At 38.6% G+C, this 18,779-nt stretch overlaps 2 protein-coding genes across 2 annotated transcripts in view; one reads left to right on the top strand and one right to left on the bottom strand.

The window, feature by feature from the left end:
* helz (helicase with zinc finger) overlaps positions 1–3,816 on the top strand; it is a 36,326-nt gene extending 32,510 nt beyond the window's left edge. Inside the window, exon 33 of the mRNA XM_088419844.1 lies at positions 735–3,816. Within this exon, the coding sequence (XP_088275970.1) occupies positions 735–1,111 (377 nt within the window). The 3' untranslated portion in view covers positions 1,112–3,816. The remainder of the gene's footprint in view (positions 1–734) is intronic.
* A 414-nt stretch (positions 3,817–4,230) lies between these two features.
* On the bottom strand, positions 4,231–17,201 carry LOC148421203 (voltage-dependent calcium channel gamma-1 subunit-like). The gene is made up of 4 exons (XM_088419880.1): positions 16,695–17,201; positions 7,127–7,201; positions 5,497–5,643; positions 4,231–5,432 (listed from the first exon to the last, which is right to left on the bottom strand). The coding sequence occupies exons 1-4, from the start codon at positions 16,930–16,932 to the stop codon at positions 5,200–5,202; spliced, it is 693 nt and encodes a 230-aa protein (XP_088276006.1). The 5' UTR covers positions 16,933–17,201; the 3' UTR covers positions 4,231–5,199.
* Positions 17,202–18,779: the final 1,578 nt, after the last annotated feature.

Below are 18,779 nucleotides of genomic sequence, written 5' to 3'. Positions count from 1 at the left end.
AGAGTGCATTGAGAGAAGTTGAATTGCTTGTCAGACACAGTATAATAGACATAAATCAAAACTGCACACTTTAATGCGGACAACCTGGCTCTGCTGTTGGTACTGACGACATTTAAAGATACCTGGCTGAATCAACTGTGTCTTCCGTGGGTCTGCCGTCACTTTGTCTCAGTGAAAAAAAATGAAAGGGAGCGAGCTGATTGTAAACACTGCAAAGAAAAATTAACCTCTGCAGCTATTGCAAGCTATTGTGCTTTGTTAAATCACACTTGCAGCTGAGAAATGAGCCTGTAAAAGAATGAAGTGAAGTGTTCACTCTAAAGTATTCATTTTTTGTCTTTTACTCATGGACCCAATCACGGGAGACTCGTCTTGAGCAATTTGTGTCTCGTCCCATCCAGAATGACTAACAGTAGTAGGTATAGAGTTGCCCACAAAGTTCTAATAATTTTGCTATTATTACGTTGTGTGTCAATTCATTTGTGTGCAACATTTGTGCAATTGTAATACAACTTTGAGCAACACCTCCCAAAAAAAAAAAGATTTGTACAAGCAAATTAAAGAAAAAGTAGCTACTAAGGTAAGCGAATGAGTGTAAATGTAAATATACGGTATAAGAAGCTCCATAAAGACTTTTTCTTTCACCTGGAATTAGAACCATTTTGACTTTTTTTCACAGCTTAATCCATTTGCATGCAACATCTTTAATGATATTGGTCTTGCATGTTTGGCAGCTTCCAAAGCCCTCCGTCAGATGGAGGAGCAAGCAAAGGCGGAGTCTCCGTCAGCACAGCAGACACACCCCCACGCACTCAACTCCCTTCATCACCTCGGACAGTTCCCGCCCCTCATGTCCAGCAAGCAGCAGCAGCAGCAGCAGCAGCAGCAGCAGCCGCCGCCCCAACAGGCTCCCACAGAGCCCGTTCAGGCAGCTCCAAATCTAAACAAAGCGCCCACTATGTCCTATGCCAGTGCTCTCCGTGCACCGCCCAAACCTCGAGCCATCCGCCCCGAGCAGGCCAAAAAGAACAGCGACCCGCTCGCTCTCTTGCAGGAGCTCAATATAGGAAGTTCAGATGGCAGCAATGGCTACTATTCCTACTTCAAATGAGTGTCACCTCCTACCCGATATTATACACACGCTTAAAAAAAAAAAAAATTAAAAAAAACTGAAAAAACTTGTCTGAAAATACAAAAAAAAGTAGTGCAGAGTTCATTTACAAAAGTTTCTATCTGTAGGTTTGTTTTCTGCATTTTGTTCCATTTTAAACCTTTTATTTGTATCTGTTCCTCCTTTTTCACATATCTGTGAAGAAAACAAGTATATAATGAATGCATTACTGGTATATATACATAGTCATTATGTATATATGAACATATATACCTATATTATCCACAATTGTATATGTACGTAATGCTAAGAAAAAAAAAAAGTATTAAAACGTTTAAAAGAGAATTTGGTTGGCCACTTAGCTTTTCTGCATTTTTACTTCCATACTGAAGTTAGTTTTGCTAGTTACTAAACACATGTGTTGGCATTTCTGTCAAGTTTGTGGTTCTCACGTTTTTTTTGTTTGTTTTGTTTTTGTACTGTTCGAGTTGTGGCTGGTTAAAAAGAAAAAAAAAAAAGTTAAAAGCTAAGTGGTCAGCCGAGAATCTACATGGAAAAGTGTATAGAAGTATAGATACAGTTTGCTCTAATCTGTACATTTAAGACAATAAATGACTGAATTGTATGCCACAGACATGTCCATATATTATTGTAAAACAATTTTTATGATTTGGGACATGTCAGACAGTCTGGACAGCCCATTAACCCCCCCTGTAATTTTATTTCAGACACTTGTCATCTGCAGATGTTCCCCCCCCATTAATATAACTCCATTTGAGTCTTGAACATACAATCGGAGGCCTGTCATAAGGGATGATTCTCTTAAAGATATGATAAAAATCATGGTAAAAATCATTCTTTAACAGTTTCCTTTTTTTAATTAAAAAAGTGCAGATCCCCCCCCCCTTTCACTTTTTGCTAATTACAATATTTATGGCAGTTCTACTCGGGCATAACAAAACCTCCAATGAATTATGATAACATAACAGAGGAGATTTGAAATGTGCGTTTTGTGGACGGACAGGAAGGTCTGGTGGTTGAAAATGTTTCAGTATTGTGATGGTTTGTGAACGTGACCAAAGGGGCTTTGATGCCAGAGTGGTGTGGCATTCGGGGAAATTGGTAACACTGCCAGTTAAAAGAAAATGTTACTTTTTTTTTTTTTTTAGGATATAAAACATGATGACATTTGTGAGAAACGCATGTTTGATATGGCAGAGAACTGATTGTAGCACATGATATTTTCCCAATGAGACAATCTACTAACAAAAATGTGAACAAACATCCAAGATACTTCATCATTTTAGCATGCTTTTATTTCGCTTCTTATTGGTTCAAAATTACATTTGGTCAATCAATAATGACTTTTGAATTCATATTTTATGTGGGGGGGGGGGTAGCTTTTGCTTTCTAGTCGGACTTTTTGCTGGCAGTGCACATAATAAGAGCATTGCTAGTTTTTAACCCCCAAAAATAAATTCATAGAGTAATATAAAAATCTCAACTACAAACAAGTGACGTCATCCCACTGTGCCATAATTTTTTCATACAGCAGTTAAACTTCTTATAATGTGAAAAAGGACCTCCTTGTCCACTTTTGCTGGTATTTACATTGTATTGCCGCAGTCCAGATTCTTATCACTTAGGGTATATTAGCACTGGACGAGCGCACACTTGTAAACAGGCATTTTCTAAATTTGGTGAGCGCCTCCATTTTTGTAGATGCTATTCAAACAGAGAGGTATGACCTTTTTAAGTATGCAATTTCACAAAAACAAAAGCCGTCAAAATACAAACATCCAGTTGGTAGTTGAAAATGTCTTTTTTTTTTTCCCCCCCTTTGATAAAAAATTTTTGTTGTGCACCATTCCCCCCACTGGACAAGATTTATACAATAACGATAATACAATTTTCCTTTTTTTTTTTGCATGGGCATCTTTTGTTTAGATTTTTTATCCCTGTTTTTTTTTTTTTTGTATCACTTGTGGGTGGAAAACAAATGTCTGTTCACCCCTTACACGGTCAGAATTTCGTGGTGTATTTGATGTGTACAATGTGACAAATAAGCCAGCTATTCTATTTTACTAACACGTCATTCAGCAATGTATCGGTCATATATGTTTGTGTGTTTCAAGCAAGGCTCAAGCTGATGTTGCTCCCTCGCGTGTCTGAAGCTCGTTGGCTGAATTTGTGCAATACTAATATTTCACTGCCTCTCCATCTTATTTTTTGATTTTTCGTGCTAAAAGACATTGAGCCAAAGACTATTAAAGGGATTTTTTTTTTTAAATACAGTAATTGATTCCCCATTTAAAGTACATTTCTCTATATCCGTTGCTTTTGATTGAAAAAGTTCTGGCCTCCAGTTTAGTCTCTTTTTCGTTACTGAAAGACATTTTTTTTAACAAACCGAAAGTCTCAAATTGTGAGTGACACACGATGGGAGCAACTTCAACCGAGCCAATAGATATGAGTGTGTCCCATCTTTTTCTGTCACCCCTTTGCTCTCATCTGCTCCTCCCTGCAGGGAATCTGCACTGGCATGTCCACCCAAACCCAATGGCTAATCCCATGTGGGCGCAAAGTACTGAATAGATCTGTTTGACTCTTTTCCATTTCAACTGATGGTGGTTATAATAAACGATTTAGACTGTGTTTTACAGGTTATTTTACGTTGTTTCTCTATTAAAGTGTTTCTATTGAAACTTCCTTGAATGATTTATTTTCCCCTTTGGAATCATACTCTATTAATGACTAATTTTGTCAATCAACATGAGTGGCAGCTGTTTTGTAAATTGTGTATTGTAAATTCATAATTGGCAAGTTTTGGGGTAAAACGGAGGAAAATAGTATTTAAATAGAACCACGTTGGCCCCAGTAGACAAAGGCCTCTACCCTGCTTTTTCGACGTATTTTAAAATGTCATATTATTGCTCCTGGAAAAGACAAAATATTTGTAATAGCGGGGCTCCATAAAAATGCATGCAAGGTGTGTATCTGTAAATTGAGATTTGTGTGTTTTATTAGTGTACTAACATTTATTGTTTCACTTCGTGCGTAGTTATCAACACAAAGGCAAGTTTTCCAAGCATTTATTTTTCATTAAAAAGGGACACACACACACATACTGAATATGCAACAGTTTGACATTTCACCACACAGTTGATTAAACTCAAAGCCACCAAAAAGTATATAATTAAAAAAAAAAAAAACTGCTCGTCCTCAAATCTGATTGTGCTTTCATCAGTCACCTTCCCAAAAAATTCACGTATCACCCAAATATTTTTTTGTTTTTTAGATGAAAGAAAAACCTCACATAATTAGTTGACATACAGTATGGACTACAGGTGACAAGCACAGCTGCAGCAGAGCACATTATGAAGATCCTGGGAGGGACTTATGAATTAATAGCTGTCTATATCAATTTTACCATCAGATAATTAGGTTTTTTTTTTTGTTTTTTGGCAATACAATTAACAACACAAAACCTCTCATTGCCTGTCATTCTGTTTACTCCACAATCAGATTTGTCAAAATGCAACTAATCAATATATTGTATGACTCCATTCGCGGTTTCACTTGAATTTTCTGAGTTTTGAAATTATACAATTACTTGCGAAACAATACAATAACGCAAAATAGATTAGAAGCAGAACTAAATATGTACAATATTCATAAGGCAAGATACTTCATGCACTGCATAGTAATCATCCTCAAATCGCACCGTGGTCACAATATGTTAACGATTTGATTACGAGTTTGATTATGAGACTTTATTCACCCGCTTGACAACTTAGTGAGGTACACTTGCAAAGAATTTCACAAAATTTGGAGAATAATAAGAAGAAAATGTTTTATTGTGCTGGCGTTCTTCATAGCCAGTCTCCCTGCATGTGAAGAAGGGGGCCCTGTGTTCTCCATGTCCATCAATGGCTTCAGGAGACGCGTGTTCATTTCATTGCTCGTGTGTGTTTTTGAGACTACGAAAGACCTACATTCAAGTTGTTTCGTGGTTGAGCGGTCAACTTCCCATCGTGGCTACGCTTTTTGTGACTTGTTCTTCTCGCCCTCCAAAATCCATAGAGCTTTCACTCGATTTGCTCGGGCTCGGCATCCATGCAGGTCTCCCACGGGTTCCTGGGCATTTGCGGCATGGAGAGAATGAGGAGGGCGATGCCGGTGAGAAAGAGAAGGATAAAGCCGGCGCAGGCGCATCCGAAGGACCAGCTGTAGTAGTACTGGATCCAGATGGTGTCCTCGCTCTCGATCATGCGTTTGACCGACTGGCGCATCACCTCCAATGAAATGAAGGTACACAGACCTGGAAAGAAATATGCAAATTAGAAGCGCTCCTGCGTGGTGGCGGTTCAGATCAGTCGACCTACCGGAAAAGGCAAAAAACATCCCGGAAGGTTTGAGGAGGTACAGTCTTCCTTTTCCTTTGCCTGTACATGAGCCAATCAAACACAGGGACCCCAAGATCATGAAGGCCACACCGAAGATGGAGATGGCCGCAGCGGAGATGTTGTACTCTGCAATGAGAAATAAATCATCTCTTCTTTCCATTCGAAGAAGAAGAAACACCGGGTGGTGTCTTGGCTGGTCCACCAGTATTACAGGCAACTAATGTAGCCGATCTCGAGTTTCCATATATGTCTTTTGACAATACAGAACCTAAAGTTGCCCTAAACTTGCAGGATTTGATCCTCTGAATGCACATCATCAAAGATCTCTGCGCCTCTCCATACTTCATTGATGATTGTGTTTGTTTTGCTTTTGCTTTGTTTAGGTTTTTTTGCCGTTTTTTTTTTCAAAAGTTGGCGGCACGCTGAAAGAGTGGTCGGAACATTTGCCTCGCAGCGTAGAGGTCACGGGTTCAATTCCCGTGCCCCGTTTCCTTCAGGTACTCAGATTTCCTCTCACATTCCCAAAGACATATCAAGTACATATATTTTCTATCTGATGCATGGACGCTCATGTTGGAATCTGCAGCTCAAGTTTGTCTGAGCAACATGAACAACAGCTGTTTTTTTTTTCTTTCGCTCCCAGAACGGAGGTGGATGGTTTGCATTGCAAGTATTTGATCTGAGGCCAGTTTGCATGCAAGCATGCCCAGCGGGGAGACATTCCTTCTGGAAAAGGAATAAGCCTTCATCTTGAGGTGGGCTGTACATTCACCATCCTTCCCTTGGTACCTTGCAGCTTGTAGGCTTCACCCAATACCGTTTGGCAAACTGACTGGATAAGAAGCAGACTACACCTGCTTTTGTCAATGCAAAACGACAAACGGACAAGCAAAAATCTTCAGTAAGGATTTTACTATTCCTTTTTTATTTCTTTCTTTCAACATTGATTTATCCATTTGTTTCTTTCTATTCAGCACTCATGGGCTCCATCACTGCAATTCACAGTTAGAATGACCTTATTCCTCTCTCTGTATTTATAAATATTTTCACAAGGTGACTTCCTTTTTGTACAAAAGTGTGTTAATTGTCTGAAAAATGACTATATATCTTTCATCAGTCAAGGCTCCAGATTACAAGATTATACCTTGCACCAATTTTATTCTATTCTTTTTCCCATAATGAATTCTTTGTGACAGCGTATTTTACTCTAGGGGTGCTCGTGGTGACATGACCATGCCATGAACATGCACAAGGATGGTATACTAACACTGTACTCACGCAAGAGTGAATAACACAACAATGAAGCAATCATTCGAGATAATTTGCAGCATCCGTGTACTTGGTGGAGAGATGGGGGGGGGGTTGCTTTTGTGAGGAATTCCTGCATCTGTATCTTTAGTTTTGGGTGTGTAGGCATATGCAATTTAATGCATTTGCACCATCTGATGCATCTGTTGCAGCGGGGGCAGCTGAGAATGCAAATGTGGCAAAGCAACACAAGCGCACGATGACAGATTGAAAGCGGCAGGCACTGGAGCGTTTGCAGGGGGTGGGGGTATTTACTAGAGAGCGTTATGGGAGGGTGGGTCAACCACAGAAAGAGACTCACCTTTCTGTGTTTTATGTTCAAATATCTCGCTGTCCTGTCCTGGTGTAAAGTGTCCGAAGTAAGTGCAGTTTTCATCTGATGGGATAAAACAACATACCTTACGTTAGTTCAGTCCCATATTTCTTGAACAATGATGAGATTAACAAAACAAGATGTACAAGACATAGTCATACAGTATCTCAGTCTATCTGCTGTAAATTCACACAGATAAAATCTCAAATTAACTCACCAAAATATTAAACATTTTGCTGTTGTGTGAAGTTCAAAAAGGACGGTAATCCTGTATGAGTTACAAAAAACCCCAAACTTTCCTATTAAATAGATTCCATAATGATGACTGTTTTGCAATGGAGCAGATGATCTTTATTGTACATATTCTATTAGAAAATACTTCTATCCCAATAAATGAGATTTGGACAAGCGCCCTTGGACAGATAGTGTTTAACTTCAGAGGTTAAGCTGTAATTTCTTGTTGAGCGGAACAATGCGACAAGTTATTCAAAGAGCTTTGGCATATTAACACCTCAATGTGTGCGTTGCGTGCCGACAGCTGCCATTTTGCTGTAGAATTTCAAACTTAGAGCGAGTGTGTGCACTACACAAGCAATATAAAGAGCTGTCAAGTGAACTGTGAGTGAAAGTTATGCTCCCTGTTATTTATTGCTCAGTCTCTAAATCTTTTCCAAAGTCCTTGTAAAGTTTTGCCTGCATGTCATACTGTAACTTCATATACATTATTCTGCACCTGTTGTGGATGTACAGGGCGAAAACGTACGTAACTTCAGGACTTCACACTGTCTCACATCTTTCCCACGTTCTTTTCCCACATAGACCGTATTTGACACCTCAAAGGTCTACATCATATGGTGAGAAATATGGGAGGGGTGTCAAACTCATTTTGGCTCAGGGGCCGCATGGGGGAAAATCTATCCTCAAGCGGGCCGGACTGGGAGAATAATGGTCTATATCAATAAAAACAATTTGTGTTAAATGTATGTAGATTTTTGCTCTACAAACTGACCTGGTCCCAATTAGCTCCCAAATAGTTAATGAAAGGTTAAGTTAAAACGCCGGTAACTTCCTTTTGGGTCCCCTATGTATCACAGTGTAGCATTTTTCCTTAAGTTGCATGAAAGAACTGGACATTTTCTATGACCTTTTTTTTTCCATATGTTCAAAAAAATACATATTTTGAATAAAACACATCATAAATAAACAATTAAACACAATGAAAGACAAATATCCAGAGGGAAGAAAATGCCCCAAAATGTGTGGTTGTGTAGCTTGGGACCATTGTAAATGCAGCACCTGCAGCACCTCCTGCATAACGTTAAAAAACGTAACTAGTCACGACATTATGTCAAATACAATTGCGCTATGTGCTAGGGTTAAATTTATTGTATTTACAGCTGCACTTTGATTCTTTTTGTCTCTCGAAACAGATAATAATTGATAAGGGCGTTGGCCGGGAGTGTTTTAGCCTTTATTTAAATTTACTGTAAATACAGTAAACTTTAAAAGAAATACATGACTGATTGTTGACCAAAGAGATGAACTAGAAGAGAATTGGTAAATATCATAGCAAACTCATGGTTCTGCGCCAGCTCCCCCTTCCATTCGGATTTCGCACAACTTTATTGTTATAGCATCTTAAAACAATCAATGTTGATGTGCTGCACACAATGTAAAATTTCACTCACAATAACAGACACAATAAAAACAGTACGAGATAATCTACAAAGCAATAAATATTTAAAATAATTACAAATAATATGAAGTATCAATAGAAAATAACATTTAAAAAGCAATACATGCCAATAATGCTGAGTTTTCATGCCGAGTTGAAAACCACATCATAAAAACTGCAAACCACTACTCCACTGCAACGCCTTTTGTGAAACAATGCGTACCAATACGTAATAGTAAAGACATGTTCATATTCCATCGCTAATGGACGGAAGAGATGCACAGTAAAGCTACCGCTTTACAAAATTGATTTTTTTTTCTTATTTCAGTGTTCCTGAAAGCACATGCATGTCTGATGATGAAAAAGACGTGTTTCAGGCCAACATATTTGCAAGATGGAGTGAGAATGTTGACGCATGTAACAGAAAAGCCGCTGTGACAAGATGCTATTGCATTAGCTCATGCAAAGTCAAGCGCACGAATGATGCGGGTTGAGTGATGAAGTTCAACATGCACGTGGATTCTTCATCCCTGTTTCCGTGCACGCTCACATCAGTTCGATGCGATGCATTCATGTGGAAATACTTATCCTTTCCCTGTTAGTTTTATGAACCATACTGGGGGGGATTTTCCTCCAGCAAACAAACTGTTAAGACGACTTGAAAGCCATGTAACTATCAGCAGCAATCATGTGCAGCATGGTGTTTGCACATCATACTGAAAAATTGCTCAATGTGGTGCACTGGATATGTCTGCCTTTCATGGCTCATACATAATTCACAGTTTGGAATTCTGCATGCACCTCTCCATAGGAATGTGTGGTAAAATTTTGTCCGCTCAGCCCACCCCTCCGCATAGTGGAATTGTATTAATTCCTGCCAAAAATCAACTAAAGAAACAAGATGCTCCTCTGTACTAAAAATGTTTCCAATGAAAGTAAAGTTGGACATTTTATCAAGGAGGGTGAAAAAAGATTGTTACTTAGCAACAAGATCCAATTTGGAGGACACACTTATTGACTGTAGATTTACTTCAAACCTTTTAAATTATAGATAGCTTTGAGTGTTTGCTGTAATGCGATTACCCACTTTTGTGTCTGAGAAATTTCAAATCCTTGATTCACTTTGCGTCATTCTTTGTAACAAGTTTTTACTTGTAAATTCATAATGTCAGGACATTTTCTCTCTTAAATCTCAAAAGCGTTAGTGTACTTTACAGGCCAAGTGGATTTACTTCATCCACTCAATTCAAATCTGCGTTTGGATGTGTTTTTAAATGGAGCTTCTCTGCAGCTATTAAAGAAACTGGGAGACATTTATTTCCAGGGTGTATCTATTTCATCTATTTCAGTCAGGTTTTTATTCTCCTACGATTCTCTTTTGGCTCATTATCATCCTTCTTATTACTGAATACTTTGTTGTTTGGCTTTGGCGGGCCAGTTAGTGACGCAAACATGTTCAAAGCAAACATGGTGAAGCAGCATTCAGCCGTTAGACAATCGCACAAACCCAATGAACTGCCTTAAGAAATGAAGTGAGCCTCGCGTGTGGATGTGCTTATATCCAGGTTAAAAACCTTGCTTTTTATCCATACCTTTGAATAAGGACTTTTATACTTCACTGTCCATTTTATATATATATATATATATACCCTTGCTTGCGTGGGTCTTCCCCAGGTATTCTGGTCACCCCCCACATTCCAAAACCAAACATGATAGATACATTTGACATGCCGCATTTCCCTTAGGTGTGATTGTGAATGGTTGTTTGATTCTGTGTGCCCTGCGATTGGCTGGCAAGCAGTCCGGCAAAGGTTTTTATGAAACAATAATATGAGATTATTAACAATGATTAAATGGACTTTACACTTATAGCACTTTTCTACCTACCTCAGGTACTCAAAACTCATTTACCTAATTCACTCACACACCAGTGGTGGTAAACAACATCATGTAGCCATTGCCCTGGTATAGACAGACAGAAGTGAAGTTGCAATATTGCCGTTAAATCCCCTGCCATTGACAGTTGATCAAATCAGAGTACTGGCTTAATTTTCGTTGCCACAAGTCAACATTTCTTTATTACATTCTACTTGGATGTGTTGACAAGCTCTTCAAATCCACTCTTGTCTCTAAAGGGCCTTCCTGATTCGACTATCCAGAGATCATCTCAGGATGTTGAAGTGGTCATATTTCAGCACATTTTATGTCACCTGTCTTTTTGTTTGCATCCACAGCAGAAGGCTATTTTTGGTTTGTATTTCGCTTTAATCTTGTCATCACAGTATGGTTGTTGTCAAGTAAGATAACACGAGCGTTGACACTTCAGATGTCTTGATATAATTGCTGGCATGCGCACAACACCACAATGGTGTTGGAGAAGCAGTGATGTAACAGCCCTAAACAATAAAATGCATGAGTGAATCAGAGCATTCTACTGTACTGTAATCATGCAATCGTATGATAGACAATCAAGAGCTGTGTCAAATAACTGACTTTTCAAATTCAAGAAGATAGGGAATGTTGGATTTTTTTCAACTCCGTCCATTCATTTGTCCGTCTGTCCATCTATGCGTCCGCACGCATGCATGCACATACACGCACCGATCGGCAATTGTGAACTCTTCTGACAAAAATGTCTGCTTGTATGGGGCTAGTCATGTACATGACAAAGTAACCATTTCAGATTTAAAAAAAAAATACCTTCCTTAACTCAATCTCAAAGAGTTCAGACATTCAATCCCAGGTACGTATATAAGAGAGAAGTAGACAATGGACAGCGGTGCTATGGATTTTTTTAAGCTGTTTAACTTCGCAAATGTTGATCAGAACCTTTTTTACATTAGTGGGGCCGCATCAGAAATATTCTTGTAAAGACTATTTTTTATTTATTTTCTTACAAACTTGTGCACTCCTATCATTTTGTTTTGACGAACCGATGAAAAGGTCACCACCAGCATGTGCCTTGTTTTAACCTGTAGAGTTCTGCTATCGTGAAAGACAAAGACATTAAACCAACTTAAACCATATTCAGTGTACCCCACCCTTAAATACATTGTTGCTTTTTTGATGGAGCCAATCAGCGGACTCGGGACAAGATGGATTCTGAAGATTTGTGAACATGAAAATTCAGCTTGCAGAAAAAGTTGCTTGACTTTCCCTTTCAAAAAAATAAAATATATGTGCTGGCGAGCCGACTGCCATTAAAGTATTCCCTTGTTTATCACTGGGGTTACGTTCCCAAAAAGTAACTGAAATCCATACATTTTTAACAATGTACGTATGGTCATAAATGAATTCCGTGACAGAGTGAAGCCGCTTTAACCGAATTTAATGAAGAAACATTGTAAAGCTTGTGCAACATTGCTTAAATAATCTAGAGCTACACTATACAGTTTCATACTGTGATCTGAAATAGTTAAAATGCCTTATAGACACGCGATCCACATTAACACTCCTTTCGGCCTAAAAGAAAGACTAGAACCATCGTATAAATATAATGTTGAATATGTATCTCCGTGACAACGGCAATCAAAACGACATGATTTATCGATATGTGTTGAAGACAGAAGAGCCAATACGGATTTGATATTGGAACTCATGTAATGTACCTGATAAAATGACTGCAGAGTGTACAGCAATTACACTGGCACTCCAAATGGGAAATCCCCCACCCCCCATAGAGCGGGTTGGTGCATGCTTGATCACATGATCACACTCGAGAAGAACATGTCCTGCGAGCACTCAAAGAGGCCAAATAGCAGCGGTCGTCTCTCGTCACCGCTTTATACCTCCCAACTTTTGTTGAGTGCGGGGTAATTTGAACGTCTGGAAATGTGCGGGCAGTGGGGCCAAATTCTTACTTTAGTGGAGCGACAAACTTTGGAGCTTACTGGAGTTCTTACAGGTGGCGCCGTCACTCAGGAATAGACTAGGACCGGTTGTGAACACTTGACCGCCACGGCTGGCGGCCAAGACAGCTGAGCATTCGTGGGGCCTATATTTGTATCTCTAATGACTGTCTGCCGCAGACTTTAAATAGCATCATAAAATATATATATATGAATCCCTTTATATAAACACACATAACATACATAAGTACATATGTTTCTGTCCGGACCCATGTGGGGTTCAATCCACAATGACGGTCACATAACAATCAAAGCAACATTCTCATGATTCCTTCCTCATTTCTTTGAGTCGCGATGTAATGATTGTCCTTGGATGAAATGTCTTTACATCAAGATGAACCTCTATAGTGAAATATACACAGAAAATTAAAGCTGACTAATCACAAACTAAGGCTGTCATCAATGATGATCGAATAGTTGATTATTTATTCGATTAGTCGACAAATTGCGATCAAAGGAAGTATTCACACCGACAGACCTCTGTCAAAAGGAAATTGCTGAACCCAGAAAAAAAAAATCGTGTGACAATTTCTCCTGACATATTACATACATTAAGGAACGATTCTTTACAACAGAAATTCCGGTACCTGTAACCCAGAAGCCTGCAGTAAACGCAAACGCAGGAAGTTCCTGGAATACTACGGAATAACTGCGTCCGCTCCACCTTTATCAATCCTCTACACAAAAAATTGTGTTTTTATGACACAAATTAAAATACAAAACATAAAAAAAAAGACCAGTGGGAGCTATCGTTGAAGAGTTCAAATGCTACTCTTTAGCTTTCTACATTACTTAGAAAAACCATGGATAGTGAACTTGTAATGTTGAACATTCAGTACAAGAAGTCCTCCCCCCAAGAAAAGAGAATACATTTCCCACCAGCCCACTTGTCACGCCGACTATAAATAAGAGTATTATCGAAAAAAAGAACTGTATACCTAAAAGTGCACCTTTTTTAACATTGACACAAGAAAAAAGCAATAAAAAAAACTTTCAATAACTGTTAACTACTTTTTTACAGCATTCGGACAGATTAAAGGTTTGGCTAATCCAGGGGTGTCAAACGTAAGGCCCGTGGCCAATTCTGGCCCATAAATGGTTTTAATTCAGCCCAGGAGATGATTTCATAAAGAACAAAAAAGAGCAGATTTTTCTTTAATACATGTTGATAAATATTAATAATAATATAATAATGTTTTACGAAGTTGTGCTTTCACTATTTTGGACAGTAATAAAAAATACTAATGAATTTGAAGTTGGTGTCTGAAAGTGATATTAATAGTGATATTAATATATGAAATAATTTTATTGGTTAGGCTTACTTGGGAATAGATGTTCTTCCTTAAGGCCTGCAAGCTAAAACGAGTTTGACACCCTTGATCAAAGCAGAAAAAACTCAAGTGCATCAAAGTGCTTGAAAAAAAGATGCCAACCCTTATTTTATCAAAATTACACTTCACATGGGAAAAACAAATCGTTTTCCCTGGGGTCAAGCCCTTAAAATTAAAGCGGCTAGCCGATGACGGCAAAACACTGTCGATTAATTTACATAAACGTTGGCAACGATTCGAGGCAGCCAACAGCAACGACAAAAAAAATCTTGTAGTTCATTTTAAGGATCTTTGCAGTTGGGAGAATTGTTTTCAAATTCACACAAATAGATCATCTTGGTCTCCAGAGGCTACAATGTCATCTCCAAGCAGCTCGAGCCATATTTTCCCAATGAGCGTCTCACAATGACATCATCTCATCGCATTAGTAATGGTATTGGTCCTGCTTTATATCACTGGCTTTTGACGCCACCCTTAAAGACTTGTGACTGCGATAAACAACAGCGTTCCTCTCCAAATACAGCAAGCGCACTCGGAGAAGCCCCGCGAGGTTCACGACTCTCAAGCAGGTTTACTCAGTTCGTAAACAACGGCTGCCAGCACGGCGCTGGTTGCTAATCAGGCTTATTTATGCGGACCTGAAAAAGATTCAGCTTCATTAGCAGCATTAGTTGCAATTTGCTGTCGTCGTCTGAATGCCCCGCGAGCACCTGTTCACGTGATGGCCCGGACCATATGAGCTTTGCTTTTGTTGAGTGGTTTTAATTGCACAGCTAGGCGGTTATGTGTCCGTCTCATTTTCAAAGTCTGTGCAGAGGTTAGAAACTTTTTAAAATGCTGTCAACATTTTTTTTTCTAAGTCACATTGACTAAGGTGAAAAAATAGGGTAAAAAAAAAAAAAAAACAGCCCATGTTTCATACCTTTTCTTCAGGTTAAAATATTTAAGGTGTTGGTGTTAGTGTTCCACATGAATTTATATGCATTATTATTTCTTCTTTTTTTTTTTAAATGTTTGCATCCAATGATTCAGTTTTTACATTGTTTCTCAATTTCAGTCATTTGATGATGCACTTAAGCTTTTTTTCAGATTCCGTTAAGCTGTACCCTGAATAAAAAGTAAATAAACACCTTCTGAAAGTTGATTTAAAGACTTTTGTTAACGTTAGACAGTTTTCATGGATAATGATCTCATTTATAGTCACCTCAACAAGTGCGGGTGGGGGGTAGGGTGTGAAAATGTTTTCTCCTTCTGCTATACATGGAACTGAACTCGATTACTGACAATGCAAATGATTTAAAATGAACAGAGCAAACTGTCCTGTTGACGTTTGTGCTCTGTACAATGTCCTGTAAGTAAAATTGATTTTTAACGGTTTGGTATTACTTGAATAACAAATGCACGTGCCTGTACCGATGTGTACTTCTTCTATTTGGGGGGTTTTCCCATCACCAGCTGTGTATCTCCATTAGCCTGCTAGCCAGGGCCTTCTTCACAGCACACTGTCTGTGTCACCCGCCTGCTTGTCCCAAAAAGGAGCACTGACGACATCATTTGTCAGTCTGATGCTGTGCAGCATTTTTGCAAAGCACAATAATGTTTTAAAATCAGAGAGTTGGAACACAGCAGAGGAAAATTCTAAATTGTGTGTAACTGTGTTTCTCCAGTGCCGAAACATAGATCTTCTAGCTTATACACAGAGTATACACATGTACATTTTGAACGATGGATTTGAGTTTCCACCTTCCATCTCAGGTTATTTTCAGAATTATTGTCAGAGTAAAGCTTGGCTCTAATTTCTAATCGTAAGTCATAATGGCGTCGGTGATATTTGAGTCGCAAACAGTTGCTCTCTTCTTACTCTGTTGAATCCATCATTTTAATTTCTTTTGGACTGGACCCGTTTGGGATTGCACCCTCCGTATTGCACTATGCAGATGCCTATTGGACTTAAAGTTGAAACACTCTGTGTAAAGGTTAAAAATTCCCCATTCAGCACAAATTCATCATAAGCACCATCTTTTTTGAACTACTAAGACACAAGTGCAAGATGTACAACACACATGTAGTACAATGCATGCACTTTTGTCATAATAGTTTTGGATTTTACACTGTAGCTAGTTTTTATCTTAGTTCAACCTCAGTTTTATTTTAAATTCACTTTGTTGTTGTTTAGTTTTTGGAGTTTGATGTGTTAGTTCTTCAAAAATGCTTCATTTTAGTATAGTTTTCATTAGATTCAGTGTTATTCTACTATGAAGTAAATTTGGGTGCAAGTTACAAAAGGTAACAATTAGGTAAAGCAAATTACAATTCCTTAACAACCGTCGGCCAATTTGGAAAACGAATAAATACACTTGAAGTCAAATTTCAAAGCTCATGTATTAAGTGAACTGAATACAATGGGCATATTTGCCATAATCATAGTTTATGAATATAAATCATGTTTTAGTTATTTTGCTAAGGCATTCTAGTCACTCTGTCTTCTTTAGTTGGACTTTTTTCGAGTTTTCCTGAACTGTAATAACCCTCATCTGCACCAGCATCCCCCCTCTTGCTAGCTAATAAGGAAGCAAGTGGATATTGTCCGGCTAAAAATGACCTGTCTTAGTTTAATCCAATAGCACGAAAGTTTGCCTCACCTCCAGGCAGGGTGATGGGTCCGCATCCATGCTTCTCCTCATGGTTGTCAGCGCTGATGTAGATTTGCTTCTTACAAAGCCTCCAGAGGCCAAAGTGGGCCGCCTCGCATGTCTCATTGACCTTCTTCACCTGGGGGCTGAGTACGGCCCAGTAGTCTGTCACCACAGCCGTGAACATGCAGGCCATGCCCACCAGCAGCACAAAAATGGCAATATTTATCTTGGTGCGCTTTTCCATGCTTCCGAGTGCTCGGTGTTCAGCCTAGTGAAAAAAATACAACTCTTTGTCCGATGCACATTCGGCGACTCTTTCCACTTCACTTGGACAGCAGCAAGCTGTTGTCTTCTGGTCTCCCTGACTGTGTTTTGAGTGTGTGCCTGTGCTTCCAAATGAAGAGGGGCAAACTGCTCCGTCCTATTAACGCTCCTTTATCCTGCCTGCTCTGATCTGCTCTCTGGCTGAGGGGGCTGCAAGTTTAGAGGCACAGCTGTTGAGGTAGATCAGGAAAGCTGATGACCAAACCAACTGTCTGCCTCTGCGAGCAAAGGGGATTGTGGCGCTGTTGGGTGGCGGGAAAGCTGCAAGTGGCGGTTGGTGTTTTGAAATGGGCGGGGTGGGGGGGCGTTTATAATGCTATAATTGTGACTGATGAGTCAAGTTTTGCACCTATCCCGTTGCTTGCAATATGTACGAATAAATCGGCTCATAAAAGCATGGAACCACCTCATTTTGTAGGATTTAATAGGAAACGTTGACCCGATCTAAGCAGGCCAAAACGGCCTTTGTTAGGCACACGTTTTTATATTTTTAAGCCCTAAACAGACAAGAATTTTCAGGGTTCAAGAGAAATTTAGGACCACATTATAATTCAAGCAATGGCTGTTACGGACACATTTGTCCATTTTGGCTGAAAGCGGCCGCTATGCCCAGAAAACGGTTAAGCAGAGCAAAGACCTTTCCAAAGGGGTAAAGACTATGGTCTCCAGATCAAAATTAATAACAAACCTGGTATCTTTTTCTAATTTCATCATATCAAAAAGTGGAAGTGAATTCAATTTGAAACAATAAATAAAATAAGCAAATACTATTCACGTTAAATACTAAAGTGCTATGAAGTCTAAATATGGATCAAATATGAGGTGTTGGTGATTCTGTTTACTGTTTGTGGAACATATTGCTGTGTTGCAGTGGGGATGTGGAACCAAATGCACGGAGGCACACTGTGCTAAAAAAATAATTTCATACAAAGATGACAAAAAAGAAAACATGGTTGAAAACTGCATTCAAAGTAACAAACAAAAACTCAGAAATAAACTTACAACAGATACATTTGAATGACAAACTCAGAGGCACATAGGAATTAAACTCGCAAATACCTAACGCTACAGCGATATCAACTGCACAACAGAAACAACTATTCATTCAGTCATGAATGACCTGACAAGAAGTGAAAGGAAACAGAAAACTAAATACAAAACCGATGAGACAACAAGAAACACCTGGGCAAGACACAATTGGTGCAGGGAGCTGATTGGCAGGTTATTTTGGACAGTTGGACAAAATCAAACTAACAAGACACTGACACAAGTGAAATTAAATCAACTAAAAAAACATGAACGCAACCTCACTAATTAACCCAGAACTCAAAAAGACAAACTATATATATATATATATATATATATATATATATATATATATATATATATATATATATATATATATATATATATATATATATATATATATATATATATATATATATATATATATATATATATATATATATATATAAAACAACAACAACACACAACAAAAGCCCAGAATAGAAAAGAACAGAGAACCGAAACCATCCCAAACACAAATAAAATTAAGGCACAGGCGGATCCATTTAGTCTATTTGGTCTGATCTATTTAATGCAACAGCAGGCTTCCCAACAATATCTCATGATTATTTGCTTACTATACTTTGAGATTAGCTGCTTTAGAACATGTTTTAACAGTGGTGTGTTCTGAGGTCACGAGCGTGTCCCGTGATTGGATAAGATCTCCCGAGAGTCTAAGGGTGTCATTTTGCTTAAAAAAAT

This window comes from Hippichthys cyanospilos, chromosome 7, assembly GCF_059441005.1.
Source record: "Hippichthys cyanospilos isolate Australia breed blue-spotted pipefish chromosome 7, RoL_Hcya_1.0, whole genome shotgun sequence".
In the NCBI taxonomy this organism is placed as follows: Eukaryota; Metazoa; Chordata; class Actinopteri; order Syngnathiformes; family Syngnathidae; genus Hippichthys; species Hippichthys cyanospilos.
The sequence above is the reverse complement of the archived record's forward strand: the minus strand, read 5'-3'. Positions and strand labels throughout refer to the sequence as shown.

Bases quoted from the DNA above. Each gene is read 5' to 3' on its own strand.
- LOC148421203 (XM_088419880.1), bottom strand. From the start codon at position 16,932: ATGGAAAAGCGCACCAAGATAAATATTGCCATTTTTGTGCTGCTGGTG. The intron at 5,644-7,126 runs GTGAGTCTCTTT...TTCTCATTGCAG, and splicing joins TGAACATAAAACACAGAAAG to AGTACAACATCTCCGCTGCG. The intron at 5,433-5,496 runs GTAGGTCGACTG...ATTTCTTTCCAG, and splicing joins GATGTTTTTTGCCTTTTCCG to GTCTGTGTACCTTCATTTCA.